This window comes from Hemiscyllium ocellatum, chromosome 26, assembly GCF_020745735.1.
Source record: "Hemiscyllium ocellatum isolate sHemOce1 chromosome 26, sHemOce1.pat.X.cur, whole genome shotgun sequence".
NCBI classification, from domain to species: Eukaryota; Metazoa; Chordata; class Chondrichthyes; order Orectolobiformes; family Hemiscylliidae; genus Hemiscyllium; species Hemiscyllium ocellatum.
This window is the reverse complement of record NC_083426.1, coordinates 40892116-40907479: the sequence shown is the minus strand read 5'-3', so window position 1 is coordinate 40907479 and position 15364 is coordinate 40892116. Positions and strand designations below refer to the sequence as shown.

Below are 15364 nucleotides of genomic sequence, written 5' to 3'. Positions count from 1 at the left end.
AAAACAGGGCTGTCAGACAATCATACAAAAGAACCTAACATTGGTTCCATGCCAGGGCTATAACTAGCAACATGGGTATTGGTTTTGGGATTTGTTATTTTTAAGTTAAAGAAACATTTGGGTGAATCTTTGTATTGTGGGTAAGTATATTGAGATTTGGGGACTGAGACCAAACTTGTTCTGATCTTGTAGAATAATAGTCATACAGCATGGAAACAGATCATTTGGTCCAACCAGTCCATGCCAAACATAGTCCCAAACTAAACTTGTCCTACCATAATTTGCCCATAATAAGCCTGTTCTCAGCTTTATATATGAACAAAGTTTGCTGTTTAACTAATCATGAAACTGTTGATACTCAATGTTATGAGAGTGAATTGTTCAGGGAGTTCCTGAGTTGTCTGACTCTTTCTGAGAGACTTTGCATTCAAATAGGTGGAAGTCTGTATTATTTGGAGTGTCCAAGATACAGATGTTTTCATTCTGCAATTGCAGCCGTAAGCTACCAAACAATTCAAAAAGAAACTCTAAAAGCACTACATGTAGATCTGTTTTATTAATTTAGCTTTGAAGTATGGAGATTAAACACTGTAAAGTTACACATGCAATATTGACCCTGGCTCTGACTGGATGGCACCTAATCATTGGATACAGGAGACAGATACAAAATAACATGTTTACAAGGTGCAGTCCCTGAACCAGTATGCAAAATGTTTTTGTGTCCGAAAAAATCAGAGCTTTGGTTTAATGTAATTCTGTTTTCCCTGTCATGTCAATACATGTACAGGTTTTGGTGAGCAATTTCCTGGGCTGTATTGTGTTTGTAAGTACGAAAAACAAATAACAGCAGTTAGCTTAGGAATTTGCCTTTTTTGTTTGAGTCTAATTAGAATTGTATGTATTTTTAACAGGTATTGACTTTTAAGGAAATAAATTGGCAGACACTCCGTATAGAAGCTGATGCAATCCCAGGCGATCAGAGCATTATCAGTACGCCACTAAGACTAATCACCAACCAGTCGAAAATCAAACTTGTACTCAAGAGAAGGGTATGTACAATACAAGAACCTTGGTACTTTTTCCCTTGTGCTGTTTATAGATATAGTCATGACTTGACAAGGGTATTTGAATGAACAGTGGTTGTATTAAATATTACAGAGAGGAGGTGCCTTTGCATCTGGGCATTTTGGTTTCCAAGTTTTAATTGCATGCAGCTGGAAAACATGCATATTGTGTGAACTTATGAATTTAAAAAAAAGATTATATCATTTTATCTATCGCACCTGTTCAGCCATTCAAGAAGATGAGGCCAGAAATGAACGCAGTATGTAATGGTTGCATCACTGTACAGGGCATGACCTCCCAACTCCTAAACTCAATGCACTGAGCAATGAAGACAAGCATGCCAAATGCTTTTTTCACTACCTTGTCTACCTGCAACTCCACTTTCCAGGAATTAGGCACCTGCACCCCTAAGTCTCTCTTCAACACTCCCCAGTGGCTCAATGGATAAGACATTGGCCTCCTAAGTGACAGATTGTGGGTTCAAGCCCTATGTGGGCTGAGCAGGGTTTAAAGTCTGAATGGAGTTTGCACATTCTTCTTGTGTCTGTTTAGGTTTCCTCTCACAGTCCAAAAATATGCAGATTAGATGGATTAACAATGTTAAATTGCCCATAGTCTCTTAGGATGTGTAGGGTGAGATGGATTAGCCATGGGAAATGCAGGGATAGAACTGTGGAGGTGGATCTGGGTGGGATGCTGTTTGGAAGGGTGGTGTGCACTTGATGGGTTAAATGGCCTGCTTCCTCACTAGGGATTCTATGACTGTAAGACCATAGCAGATCTGATTTGAGGTGTTAACTACCTTTTTCTGCCTATCTTCATTACCCTTCAATCCCTTGTAAATCAAATATTCTCAATAATCTTGCTTTGACTGCTCACCGAGGAAGAAAAGTCTGAAAGTTAGCGACATTGAGAGAATAAATTCTGTCGTCTCTGTGCTAAATGGGAGGTCCCCTGTTTTGGATCTGTGTCCCCTTTTTATTGATCCTTCCATGAAGAGAAACATCGTCGGAGTATCAACTCTATCAAGTCCTCCCAACTCTTGAGTTCCAGTAAGATCACCTCTTGTTCTTATAAACCCCAATGACTGTAACTGCCGCTTTCTAAATGTTTCTTCATACAAATGATCCCTTATACCAAACTGCAGCTTAGTGAATCTTTGCTGAATGTAACAACTTGTGTGCCTTTTTACTGTGACCAAAACTGTACACGCTGCATTTTCCAGTATGCTGTGCAGCTGTAACAAAACTTCCTTTCTTTAACATTTCACACCCCTATGGCTAACATCCTGTTTGATTTCCTAATTATTTGCTGTGTCTGTATGTAAACTTAATAGGGTTTGTGTACAAAGATCCCAAGCACACTTTGTACCATAGCATTTTGCAGTTTCTCGCCATGTGGATGATCTGCTTTTCTGTTCATGTCACCATAGTGGACAAGTTCACATATTCCCATGTTATACTCCATCTGCCGGATTTTTGCTATCTCAATTAACTTGTCTTGTATCCTTTTTCACATTCTTGCATCCTTTTCACCAGTTGCTTTACTATATATGTTTGTCAAAAAACTTAGCTACAGTGCAGTCCATCCTTCATCCAAGTTATTAACATGGATCACATATATTTAGGCCCTGGCATTTATCTCTGGGACGGCACTAGTTAGACATTCTGAAAGTGACTCATTCATGTCTGTCCTCACTTCCAATACGTTAACCATAGAAATGTACAAGATTTTAGAGTAAACCATTAAGCCGCTTGAACTTGCTCTGCTATTGAACTAAATTGCATGTGATCTTCTACCTGCATGTCATTTTCCTTGCTATCCCCATATCCCTTGATCTTTTTGAGATCCACAGATTTTTAGGTTAAATATGTTCAGTGCTACAATCATTAAGCTTCAACAGTGCTGTCTGGTAGGGAAGGCTTGCCATCTTCTGCGTGAGATCTCATTCCTGATCTCAATCCTAAGTGGCTTGCCCATATTCTGAAACTGTCTGCCCACAGGTTCTCAAACCACCACCCTTTTCCCCCACTCCCTGGCTGGACATCTTTCTACATCTCTGTCAAGCTCCATAGGAACTACTTATGCTTTAATGAGATCACCTCTTAATCTGTCCACATTGACTCCTTCTGGAGATTCAGATGTTCAACACCTGCCCTTTATCCACATGCTTGTTGCATGAACAAAGAACTCTAAACGTTTTAAAGTCTAAATGTCTTGATATTAATCTTAATGATTTCTACCTTTTTTGCAGTGACATGTTAGGCTATATTTTGTGGTATGTATTTGCTATTATGGACCTTTCCATAATCTAGGGAATCTTAGAAGATACAACCTGTGCATTGCTATATCTTCGGCCACTTCCTTTAAGAATTGAGGACGCAGCCCATCCATTTCAGCTGAATTGTCAGCCTTCAGTCGTGTTGGCGTTCCTCTGACTATTCTCTGAAGATGGTGATGGTTTTACATTCCTGCCACCTTCTAAGCTACTTGATTTTGTACTATCCTTTTTGCGTCTACTGCTGTGAAGATTGATGGAAAATATTCAGCTAGTTCTTTGTTTTCCATTATTAATTACCCAGTCTCATTCTCTAAGGCACCAAGTCACTCTTATTTGTAGGAACTTTACCGGTTTTTATTTTTGCTAGTATTTTTTTGTAATCCCATGGTTCCCTTTTTTTCTGAATTATGCTTTGCAAAATTCTTAATGTTCCCATCTTTTTGTCTTTGATCTCTCGCACCATTATATCCCTTTTTTCTTTCCATTTGATTCCATCCTGGATTTTGATGGCCACCAATGATGCATTTTTCTGGTTTTCTGTTGTTTCATCAATATTGTATGTCTTTGTTGAAAGCTCTAAAATGTCTCCTGAAATGTCTGTCACTGCTTTACTACCTTTTACCTCTTTTTTAAACTGACCCAGTCCAGTAACAAAGCAGTCACATGATCATTCTGCTTCATGTCATGGGGATTGATTTCATAGTTTTGTGTGTATCTGCTGCATGGCACAAAGAAATAAAGGTGAACAATCATGTCAATTTTTTTGACCTTCAGATGGATGCATTTGAACCCAATGCTGTACTGGCCATAAAATCTGTAAATATTATTTCATTGTTTTCCGTCACCCAAGTCACTCAGTAATTGGAAGGAAGGTAAATGTCATGATATACAAACCTGTGACTCTGGCTGTTTCACTGCATTCAGTAAACCTATTAGGAAATTTTGTACTGGTGTGCAATTTCAACTGGGAATATGGCAGCATGTATAGAGAATTATAATTTTGCCAATTACATTTTGAAGCCATGTTTTTCCCTTAGTTTCTGAAATTTACAGTGTGTCAGCTTAGCTGCGCAGTTTAGTCATCTTTGCAGGAGACTTGTTCTGTGTCATCTGGCACTTCAGTTACCCATCTATTTATGGCAACATCGTTGACCAGCAGTCCAGTCAAATTTCCTGTACATATCCTCTTGCATTTTGGCTGCATCCTTTATGGTACATATTTCTTATCAGACGGAGAATTGTAATATAAAGGCATTCTGAAAATTTGACCCCCAGTGGCTTGTCAGTTTAACTGTATAAATTCAGTGATTGGTTATGAAACCTGTTAATTTGATAATGGAGTAAAAAGAGCTTGAGTCTTTCATTTCTTTAAACTTGGCTTATATCCACTTGTTTTGTATTAGTAAAACCAATTCACTGTTGAAATATCCAAACTCATTAACATAATAAAACATTCCATGGTTCTTTACAGCAGGATTGTTGAAGAATACTCAACATTGTGTGACATAAGGAGGTATTAGGATATCTAAGAAATTTCTTGGAATCCTGAGGTGGAGAACTTTAGGAATGGAAATCAATGTCTTGCAGTCTAGGTAGTTAAAGGCATGGCCAATGTTAAGTGAATAAAACTGGGAACATTCAAGAGGTCAGAATTGAAGGTATGCAGAAGTTCTGAGGATGGGATGAGGTAACAGATGGCAAGGCTGGGGAAGAAATTTAAAAACAAAGATGAGAATCTTAAAATGAAAGCATTTTGGGTCTGCGAGCCAGTGTAATTCAACAAAGATGTTGGGTGAGTAAAGCTTGAGTAGACAAGCAGGAGCCTGGAAGAGCACAGTGAGCCAGGCAGTATCAGGAGGTGGAGAAGTCCAATGTTTCAGGTATAACCCTTCAGGAATGGAGGTGGGGGTGGGGTGAGTTGCAAATAAAAGTGGGGGGGGGGGAAGAGGAGTGAGGGAAGGGTTATGGGTGGGGAGTGAGGCAGAGTGGTGAGGTAGTGATAGGTGAATATAGGTGTTGGGTGCAACCTAGTAGGTTGATGGGAATGAATCCAGTTAATAGCTGGAAGGAGGTGTTGGTCAGAGGATGGAAAGGAGGCAGTCAGGATGGAAATTGAGTTGTGGAATGGTTGGGGATGTTATTTGAAAATGGAGAACTCCATGTTGAGTCTCCAGGCTGTAGGGTGCCCAGGCAGAAGATGACTGATATTGTTCCTCATCTTCTGTGGTCCGCTTCACTGGCAATGGACGAGACCAGGGATAGACATATCAGAGGGAGTGGTAAGGGCAATTAAAATGGGTGGTGACTGGGAGGTCATGCTTGCCCTTATGGGCCCGGCTGAGATGCTTGATGAAATGTGCCCTTAGTTTACACTTAGTCTCACCAATGTAGACAAGACCACGTTGGGAGCACCGGGTACAGTAAAGTAGGGTGGGAGAGAGGCAGCAGAACCTCTGTTCCATCTGGAAGAACTATTTGGGGCCCTGGGTGTAGGTGAAGGGGGTGGTTTTTCGGCAGGTTCTGCATCTGTCGCAATTGCAGGGGAAGGTACAAGAGGGTTCAAGGAGTGACTATTGAGGAGAATTGCTACGCCTTGGTTTGTGCCAAGGGAACGTTCCTTGGCGAAGGCAGAGAAGGGTGGGGAGAGGACGATGTTCTTTGTGGGGGGGTAAAGTTGGAGTTGGCAGAAGTGTTTGAGGATGATGCATTTGATACATAGACTGATGGGATGCAAAGTGAGGATAAGGGGGGGGCAGTCTTTATTAGGGCGAGGTTAAGAGCATTAGAGTGGGGAATGGAGGTGGTACGCTGGACAGCTGTCTGGATGAAATGGGGAGAGGAAAAGCGCGTTGTTTAAAATAGGTGGACACCTGGGATGCTTGGGAGTGGAACATCTCCTTATCAGACCAATTGTGACAAAGACAGAGGAATTAGGAAAACGGGATGGAGTTTTTGGAGGATACTGGGTGTGAGGAGGTGTAGTTCAGATAGTTATGGGAGTCCAAATAAAACTGGATGCACATGTGTGAATGCTACAATGCATATAGTAGTCCAGTAATGTAGTATTATTTGCATGGTGGATTTTGCAAGGGGAATCCCTGGAGTTGGGGAAAAAAGTACCAACAGTTTTCTCATGAAAACTGTAATTCTGTTTTTTAAATTGCTTTTAAGAAATTCTTTTGGTGAATTGGAATTAAAAGAATTGCAAACTGATGTTAATCAATCAACATTACTACTCTTTTGATTTTTACTTAGGTGAAAGATTGCAATGTGGTGGGCTCGAAGCTAATGTTCCTTTTGGGTGACTTGCTGTGGGTTCTTACTGACTCCCAGCTGAAAGCGATGATTGAATATGCACAGTCACTCAGTGAGGCCATGGAGAATTCAGCCACGCAGCGGAAGAGAATGGCTCCAGATGCTCAAGGGGTGAGTGCGAATGAAATCCAGTAGCTTGATTAGATTAATTTCCCAAGTAATAACTGAACTAAGTGATGCAGTTTTTCTCATTGCAGTAAATCCAATTTGTGTTTTTATTTCTAAGTTGCGTGTCGCCTGACAAGTGGAATTTGATCGCTGGTTGAACTATCTTTATCCTTTTTTTCATGATGCCCTCAAAGCCAAGATGATGTGTTTTTTTTCCCTGTTGTGTTATCAAGCACTTTGAATAAATAATTCTTGTTTCAAGACAGAAACATAATCAAAGTCTCTTTGAACATTGCCATATGTATTCTGACTGATCGAATGAATTTCGTTTGGCTTTGTGAAGCAGAATTTATTGATTTAAAACTGATTATGCAGATTAGAAATGTCTAAACAGGTTTCCGGACCTTGCGTGCTTGTGGCTTTGAATAAGCTATTTTAAAAATGCAGAACTTTTATGAAAGTTCTGGAGTATCCTGGAAATGGGTTAATGTGGTTTCATTAAACATACGTAAACACTTTGCCAGAGCAACTGCATCTACTTAATGCTTGGCCATCTAAAAATACTGATCTGGAAAGCATGTCAAGAGAATTACAGTAAAGCTTGTGCTGGTTACTTACTTTATAGTTTAAATGCAAAACATGTTTCAGATGGTGTTCAGTTTTGTAGCATTCAGTGTTTGAGCTGAAAAAGTCCAAGAATTAAATTTGGGATTTTTTTTTGGAAGTTGGTTGATAATAATTGTTGTCTGCTACATACCCCCATCCTTGAGCTCAGTTTTTGTCAGGGTATCTTACTCCAGGATTTGATTTCCACCATGCAAAATAGACTTCCACACTGTATGAGTAAGGAATGTCAGGCTAGTGCCCTCTTGTGTCCTGAACTCATTGGAAGTTTTCCGCTTATGTACGACTTCAACTCCTTTGAAGACAGGCTGAACGAATGTGAACTTTGTATCATGTGGCCACCTGTCCATCATTTAGGCTGCTTTATTTAACAGCAGGTCTACAAATTAAATAAAACTGTAGTCTCAAGTCATTGATTTCACTAGACTTTATATCCTGTACATAAAGCTGTTTAATTCTACATTTCTGCGTAACTTTCTATAAAGAAAAACTGACTACCAGTGTTTTAGCCATGACACACTCTTGCCATCTGCTGTTTAATCAAATTGGCCTGACTTCAATGTCAACCTTTTTAATATTTAGCCAAGAATAGAAACATCTGGCCTAATTGGGCAATTCTCAGGTATCAACAACAACAATGCATATAAATCATTCTAATAAGACATTATGTTCAGCATGTTGGTTTTGTCACCCCTCCCTTTCTAAAAATGAAGGTGTAGCCCCAAGTAATGTAATGATCTGAATTTCCTGTTTGAAGAGTTAGCTAGTTTGGCTCCATTGTCACATTTTCTAAAACTAAAACGGTACTGACAACCAAGTAGGAAGGGATACAGTTTAAATAATTTTTTTTCATCATCCCAGGGAATGTTTTGAATCTACTTGCAACTGAGCCACCTTAAAAGTACTGTACATAGCCATGCCACTGTTAATCTGCTGTTGAGAAATTTATAGGATTAGCCAGCAATGTTCACTTTTTGATTAGTGGTGGGCACTAAATATGGATGCACCAGTTCCCTGACTGCTTGATGTTGATGCTGGACAAGTCCGATGCCCAAAAGGAACCACGCTGGATAGATCATAATTTTTAAAACTTTTTATTATTGAAGTGATATTTTTAAAACAACATCCTGTTCTGTTAGAAAATACTATTGCATTAGAAATTAGGTTCTAAGATATTTAAACACTGAGTAAAAATAACTCCAGCATATTTTGATAGAATGAACAAGGCAACAGCTTTGTACCGGTCTATGCACACTCTGTCAGCTTAAAAATGTTGAGATTCGAAGAACATTTAGTACTGCATCTCTAACAAGACACAGGCTAGATCATTTCCAAGGGGGAGAGTCTTTTCTGTTTCGTTTAATACTTTTGATTTTATGTTGAAAACACCATTTCAAATCATATAACTCTTTCTTTATTATTATGCTCCTGACTTCGTCTCCTTCATGTGCTCCACTTTCTCTGACGCAGCTCTTTTTTTTAGAAAAAGCTTCAAAATCTTTACTTCTCTTCTTTCCCACTGTCTATAATCACAGCAGTCCAGGCTGGGATACTTTTTTTTCCTAAGATTCCATTTCCTTAAATTTCATTTATTCAGAATGTTGCTGAGCACATGCTACTCCAGTGAAAGACTTCTCAACACTTCAGAGTTTGCATGCTTCTGTTTTTTCAAAAACATCCCAGCTCAGACTGGACGAATCTAGCCTGCTCACTCTAAGCGCTCTGAATAACTTTGTCTCACTTAGAGTTATGGGTGTTGTATTTTGTTAGAAAAAGCTAATAGTTTTGTTGAAACACACAGAATAACCTATAGGTCGAACTGTAGTTCCAAGAAATAATGTCTACCTCTCAGTTTAATCACACCATATGTTCACTAGAGAGTTTGTTTCTAGTACTGTGTCTCTCTGAGATAGAGAGACATCAGTTCCTTCACCAAATTTTTCTAACTGCACTTAGAAAACAATATCCCCTGTCTACCTAAACAGCTAAAACAATTTTAACCAAGTCTGGCATGAACTGAGTTGCTATTTTGCTGGTACGAAACCATACATCTCAACTGAAACCTGAATGTGGTCCTTGTCTGATTTTCTGTTTGTCATGAAAGTTGAACTTTCAGTTTCATCAGTTAACATTCTGCTTAGTTCTTCTGTTTATCTCGCTTGCATAATATGCTTTCTTGGAAATGATTTTTGAACTAGTGGTTCAAATTGGCTTTCTGATCTTTGTTTGGAAAAAAACGTCACCGTCACCTGGAAAGCCCACTTCAAAAGGTAGTTAGATACTTAGGTAGCGTCTCCCACCCATCCTTCTCTAACTTAAAAAAACAAACGGTTGTGTGCGCAGATTTGGGATGGTTACTAGTTTTTTTTTCAATAGTCACTTTCAGAGCAGTGGGAATGGATGATAGGGTAGTTGTATGCTCCTCCTGTAGGATGTGGGAGGGAAGGGTAGACTAGTGTCCCCATTGATTTGATCTGCAGGAAGTGAACCCACTTCCAGCTCCATTGGAAACTATGTTAGGGAACTAGAGCTGGATGAACTTCGGATCGTTCAAGAGGCAGAGGGGGTAATAGTGGAGTTATACGGAGGTAGTCTTACCTCAGGTAGATGGGTTACAATCAGGGGACAGAAAGGGAACAGGCAGACAATGCAAGGATCCCCTGTAGCATTTCACCTCAATAATAATATACTGTTTTTGGATACTGTTTGTGGGGGTTACTGGGGCAAGCCATAGTGGCCAGGTCTCTGACACTGAGCCTGACTCTGGCTCAGAAGGGGGGTGCGGGGGTGGTGGGAAGTAGAGAAGCACCAGTGGTAGGAGATTCTCTAGTTAGAGGAACAGGCGGGCGATTCTGTAGTCGCGACGGGACTCCAGAGGGTATGTTGTCTCTTGCGTACCAGGGTTCGGGATGTCTTTGATTAGAGTCTACAAGATTCTGAAGGGGGAGGGCGAGCAGCCAAAAGTTGTGGTGCACATTGGCACCAATGATATCACTAGGAAAAGGGATAGGGATCTAAAAAGTGACTTCAGGGAGTTAGGTTGGAAGCTAAAAAGCAGGATGAGCAGTGTAGTAATCTCTGGATTGCTACAGGTGCCACATGCCAGTGAGGCAAGGAACAGCGACCGAGTGCAGCTAAGCGTGTGGCTACAGGGCTGGTGGAGGAGGGAGGACTTCAGGAATGTCGATCATTGAGGTATCTTCTGGGGATGGTGGGGCCTGTGCATGAAGGATGGGTTGCACTTAAAGTGGAGGGGAACCAATGTCCTGTGTGGGAGATTTTTTAGAGCACTTCGGGAGGGTTTAAACTAGTTTGGCAGGGGGATGGGAACCAGAGTTACAGATCAGAGGAGAGGGTAGTTGTTGAATGGGCAGAAATAGAATGCAGAGAGTCTCTAAGGAAGGATACACGTTTGACAGGGCAAAGGGATGGGTTAAAGTGTCTGTTTCAATGCAAGGAGTGTCAGGAATAAGAGTAATAAGGTTCGGCCATCGAACAGTGCTTGGAACTACGATGTTGTGGCCATCACGGAGACATGGATTTCACAAGGGTAAGAATGTTTGCTGGATGTTCCAGGGTTTAGATATTTTAAAAAGAATAGGAAGGGTTTACATATTTTGAAAAGAATAGGGAGGGAGGTAAAAAGAGGGAGAGTGGATCACAGCTGCAGAAAAGGAGGTTATGAGAAGGGTTTGCCGACTGAGTCAGTATGGGCGCAATTCAGTAACAGAAAAGGAGCAGTCCCTTTTTTGGGTGTTTTCTATAGATCCCCAATGGTAATAGAGAGATGGAAGAACAGGTTGGACAGCAGATCTTGGAAAGGTGCAGATGTAACAGTTATGGGTGACTTCAATTTCCCCAATATTGATTGGAACCTCCTTCGTGCAGATGGTCTGGATGGAGCCGATTTTTGTCACTTGTGTCCAGGAAGGATTCCTGACTCAATATGTAGGCCAGTTAGGGGTGAGGCCATATTGGTCGGCAATGAGCCAGGCCAGGTGTCAGATCTCTTGGTGGGAGAGCATTTCAGTTATAATGCACAACTGCCTCACCTTCTCCATAGCCATGGAGAGGCATAGGAACAGGCAGTATGGGAAGGTCTTAAATTGGAGGAGAGAAAGTTATACTACAGTTAGGCAAGAACTGTGGAGTATAAATTGGGAACAAATGCACAACATAATTGAGTAGGCTATTTAAGGAGCATTTGTTGTGAGTGTTGGATAACTTCGTCCCACTGAGACAGGCAAGGAATGCTAAGGTGAAGGTGCCTGGGGTGACAAGGGAAGAGGAGCCTTTCACCAAGAGGAAGAAGGAAGCTGACTTAGAGTTGAGGAAGCAAGGATCTGGCACAGCTTTAGAGGATTACAGGGTAGCTAGGAAAGAACTTATAAATGGACTGAGGGGAGCTAGGAGGGGGCATGAAAAAGCCTTGGTGGGAAGGATTAGGGAAAACCCAAAGGTTTTCTACACTTGGGTGAGGAATCAAAAAATTATTAGAGAGAGGATAGGGATGATAAGGGATAATGGAGGGAACTTGAGTCTGAAGAGGTAGGGGAGGCCCTAAATGAGTTTTTAGCTTCCATATTCACCAGAGAGAGCGACCTCATTGATAGTGAGAACACTGGACTAGGGTAATAGGCTTGGACAGATTGATATTAAGAAAGTGGATGTGCTGAAAATTCTGGGAAGTATCAAGATAAATAAGTCCCCAGGGCCGGACCAGATATATCCATGGTTACTACAGGAAACCAGGAATGAGATTGCTGCGCTTCCAGTGATGATCGTTGCATCCTCACTCCACTGAAATAGTACCGGCTGATTGGAGGGAGGCGAATGTTGTTCCTCTGTTCAAGAAAGGGAGTAGGGAAATCCCTGGGGATTACAGACCAGTCAGTCTTACGTCTGTGGTAAGCAAGGTACTGGAAAGGATTCTGAGAGAGGATTTATGACTAAGGAAAATCATAGTTTGATTAAAGGTAATCAGTATGGCTTTGAGGGGCAGGTCCTGCTTCACAAGCCTTATTGAGTGACTAGACAAGTTGACAATTGAATGTGATGTATATGGATTTTAGTAAATCATTTGATAAGGTTCCCCACAGTAGGCTCACTCAATGTTGGGAGGTATTGGATACAGAGAAATGTAGCTGTCTGGATACAGAATTAGCTGGCCGAAAGAAGACAGCAAGTGGTAGTGGTAGTGGATGGAAAGCATTCCACCTGGAGTTTGGTGACCAGTGGTGTCCTCCAGGGATCTGTTCTTGGGCCTCTGCTCTTTGTAGTTTTTATAAATGACTAGGATGAAGAAGTGGAAGGATGGGTTAATAAGTTTGTTGATGACATGAAGGTTGATGATGTGTAGTGTTGAAGGCTGTTCCAGGCTACAACAAGTCATTGACAGGAAGCAGAGCTGGACTGGGAAGTGGCAGATGGAGTTCAACTTGGATAAATGTGAAATGTCTTTTGGAAGGTCAAATTTCAATGCTGAATACAAGGTTAAAGACAGGATTCTTGACGGTGTGGAGGAACAGTGGGACCTTGAGGTTCACATATATAGATCCCTCAAAGTAGCCACCCACGTTGATAGCATTGTTAAGGCAATGGTGTTTTGGCTTTCATTAGAAGGGGGATGGAGTTTAAGAGCCGCGAGGTTTTGCTACAGCTCTATAAAACAATGGTTAGATCACACTTAGAATATTGTGTCAAGTTCTGGTCTCCTCATTATAGGAAGGATGTCGATGCTTTAAAGAGGGTGCAGAGGAGATTTACAAAGATGCTGCCTGGATTGGAGGGCTTGTCTTATGAGGAGAGGTTGAGTGAGCCAGTGGTTTTCATACTGGAGAGGAGGAGAAGTGACTTGATACAAGGTAATGAGAGGCATAAATAGAGTGGCTAGCCAGAGACTTTCCCCAGGGCAGAAATGGCTGTCACGAGAGGTCATAATTTCAAACTGGTTGGAGGAAGGTAGAGGGGAGATGTCAGAGGTAGGTTCTTGGCTCAGAGTGGTGGGTGTGTGGAATGCGGTGGTGGTAGAGTCAGAGACATTTAAGTGACTGCTGGTGAAGCATGTAGATGGCAGTAAATTGAAGGGTGTGTAGGTTAGGTTGATCTTAGATTTAGATAAATGCTCGGCACAACATTGTGGGCTAAAGGGCTTGTACTGTGTTGTACTGTTCTATGTTCTATGATTGGTGCTGGCAGGGTAGACTGGACAGCAGAGTAAAACTGGAACTGTGCAACCTTCAAAGAGGAGATGAATTTGGCACAGTCAAGGTATATTCCCTCAAAAGCTGTTGACCGATGGAGGTAGATGTTTTATAACATGTTGCATCAAAAATATAATTGAGAACAAACACGCAAGTGTCCGAAAGGAGGTTAAACAAAAAATGAAAAGTCGAGGATTTTTTTTTTTAAAAAAGGACTGGCTTTTAGCATGCAGTGAAATCCTAAAGTCTTTAAGCACATCAATAGTTGAAGGGTGGTAAAAGTAATAATTTAATTGTGCCTGCTGTTAAATTTGCCCCACCCATTTCAGTATTGACAATGTTTTGCATGGGAAGCCTAGTATTAAAGCAGCCTGGAGTTTTCCACAAGCTGGAATCTTGAGCTAAGCTGTATATTTTCTTAACCAATTAGACTGAAGCATATTAGAAATTTTCATATGAGGAGGAATTGTTAATCAGATTCATTAACTCTGTCAAATTGGTGACCAAGAGTGAAAGGTTTAGATTGAGATTATAAAATAAAAAGGACCTTTGCTCATGAATTAACAAAGGGATGAGACTCTACATTTGTTTTTAATGCAGAAGTGGTTGGCTAGCATTACATAATATTACTACATTGTTAAAGTATACTCTGGCTTAAAATGGAAACTTAACTTTTCCTAAGTATCTATCATACCATGACAGAGACTTCACAGTAGCTACAAAATATGAATCAGGAGAAAGTGAGGACTGCAGATGTTGGAGATCAGATAGATTAGTGTGCTAGAAAAGCATAGCAGGTCAGGCAGCATCCAAGGAGCAGGAAAATCCTGATGAAAGGGCTCCTGCCCGAAATGTTGATTTTCCTGGTCCTCGGATGCTGCCTGACCTGCTGTGATTTTTCAGTACCACTCTAATCTTAACACAATACCAATAGTGTATGTCTAAAAGAACTTTTTTCATTTTTAGTATTTAATTGTCCGTCTTGCCTTGCCTGAGGTTGCATGGAATTTGTACCCAAATGAGAACTCTTAACCTTGCTCTAACTTCAGACTTTGGGATGTCTTGGTTTTTCCTAAATATGCAATACATAGCTAATACATGCAAGACTGTAAATAGTAATGGAGGAGATAATTAAAAGGTTAATTATTGTTCTTACACATTTCACTGAATTTCATTAGATCTGACATAAAGCTGTATAATTAAGACCTTTTGAGCATTGTGCAATCTGACTTTGACTTTACTTCAGGTGTCCTGCAAGTTTACCTGTAGTTGACCTCACCTTTTTTAAAATTATTTTTGTAAATGCCTTCTCTACAGACAAGTGGATCAGTGCCTAGTGTCCATCAGACGCGAATGCAACCAGCTTCCTCAAGCAACAGTTTGAACAGTATTAGTCAGTATTTTGATTTGTATGATGTGAAAGAATCATCCTATCACAGCCAAATCTCACGCCTGGATTTGCACATTTGTGATGATGGTGCCTCAATGGAACAAGGTACGAGCAATCTATGATGCCTGCACCAGGGGAAAAAAAATGACTTTTTAACTGATCCATTTATGTAATTTGTGCATTCCAGAAGTTAGTCTGAGTAGGTGAAATGGTAAAGTGAGTTACTATGATTCCAGTTTGACTCTTGGTTGGGGGAGAACAAGCTTTCATTCAAGGATGCAAAGCACTGCAAGTACATTTTAATAACATTCACGTGCTATGAAAGGAGATAAAAGACAAATGCTTTGTTTTCAAAAAGCCTTACTTTAGCTGAAGATG

The 15364-nt window shown here is 40.7% G+C and overlaps 1 protein-coding gene across 2 annotated transcripts in view; it reads left to right on the top strand.

Moving 5' to 3' along the window:
• The window catches only part of bltp3a (bridge-like lipid transfer protein family member 3A), a 108597-nt gene that overhangs the window by 53146 nt on the left and 40087 nt on the right, over nucleotides 1-15364 (top strand). For both annotated transcript variants that reach the window (XM_060845542.1, XM_060845540.1), the window contains exons 6-8: nucleotides 912-1049; nucleotides 6602-6772; nucleotides 14914-15091. In XM_060845542.1, coding sequence (XP_060701525.1) covers nucleotides 912-1049; nucleotides 6602-6772; nucleotides 14914-15091 — 487 coding nt within the window. The remainder of the gene's footprint in view (nucleotides 1-911; nucleotides 1050-6601; nucleotides 6773-14913; nucleotides 15092-15364) is intronic.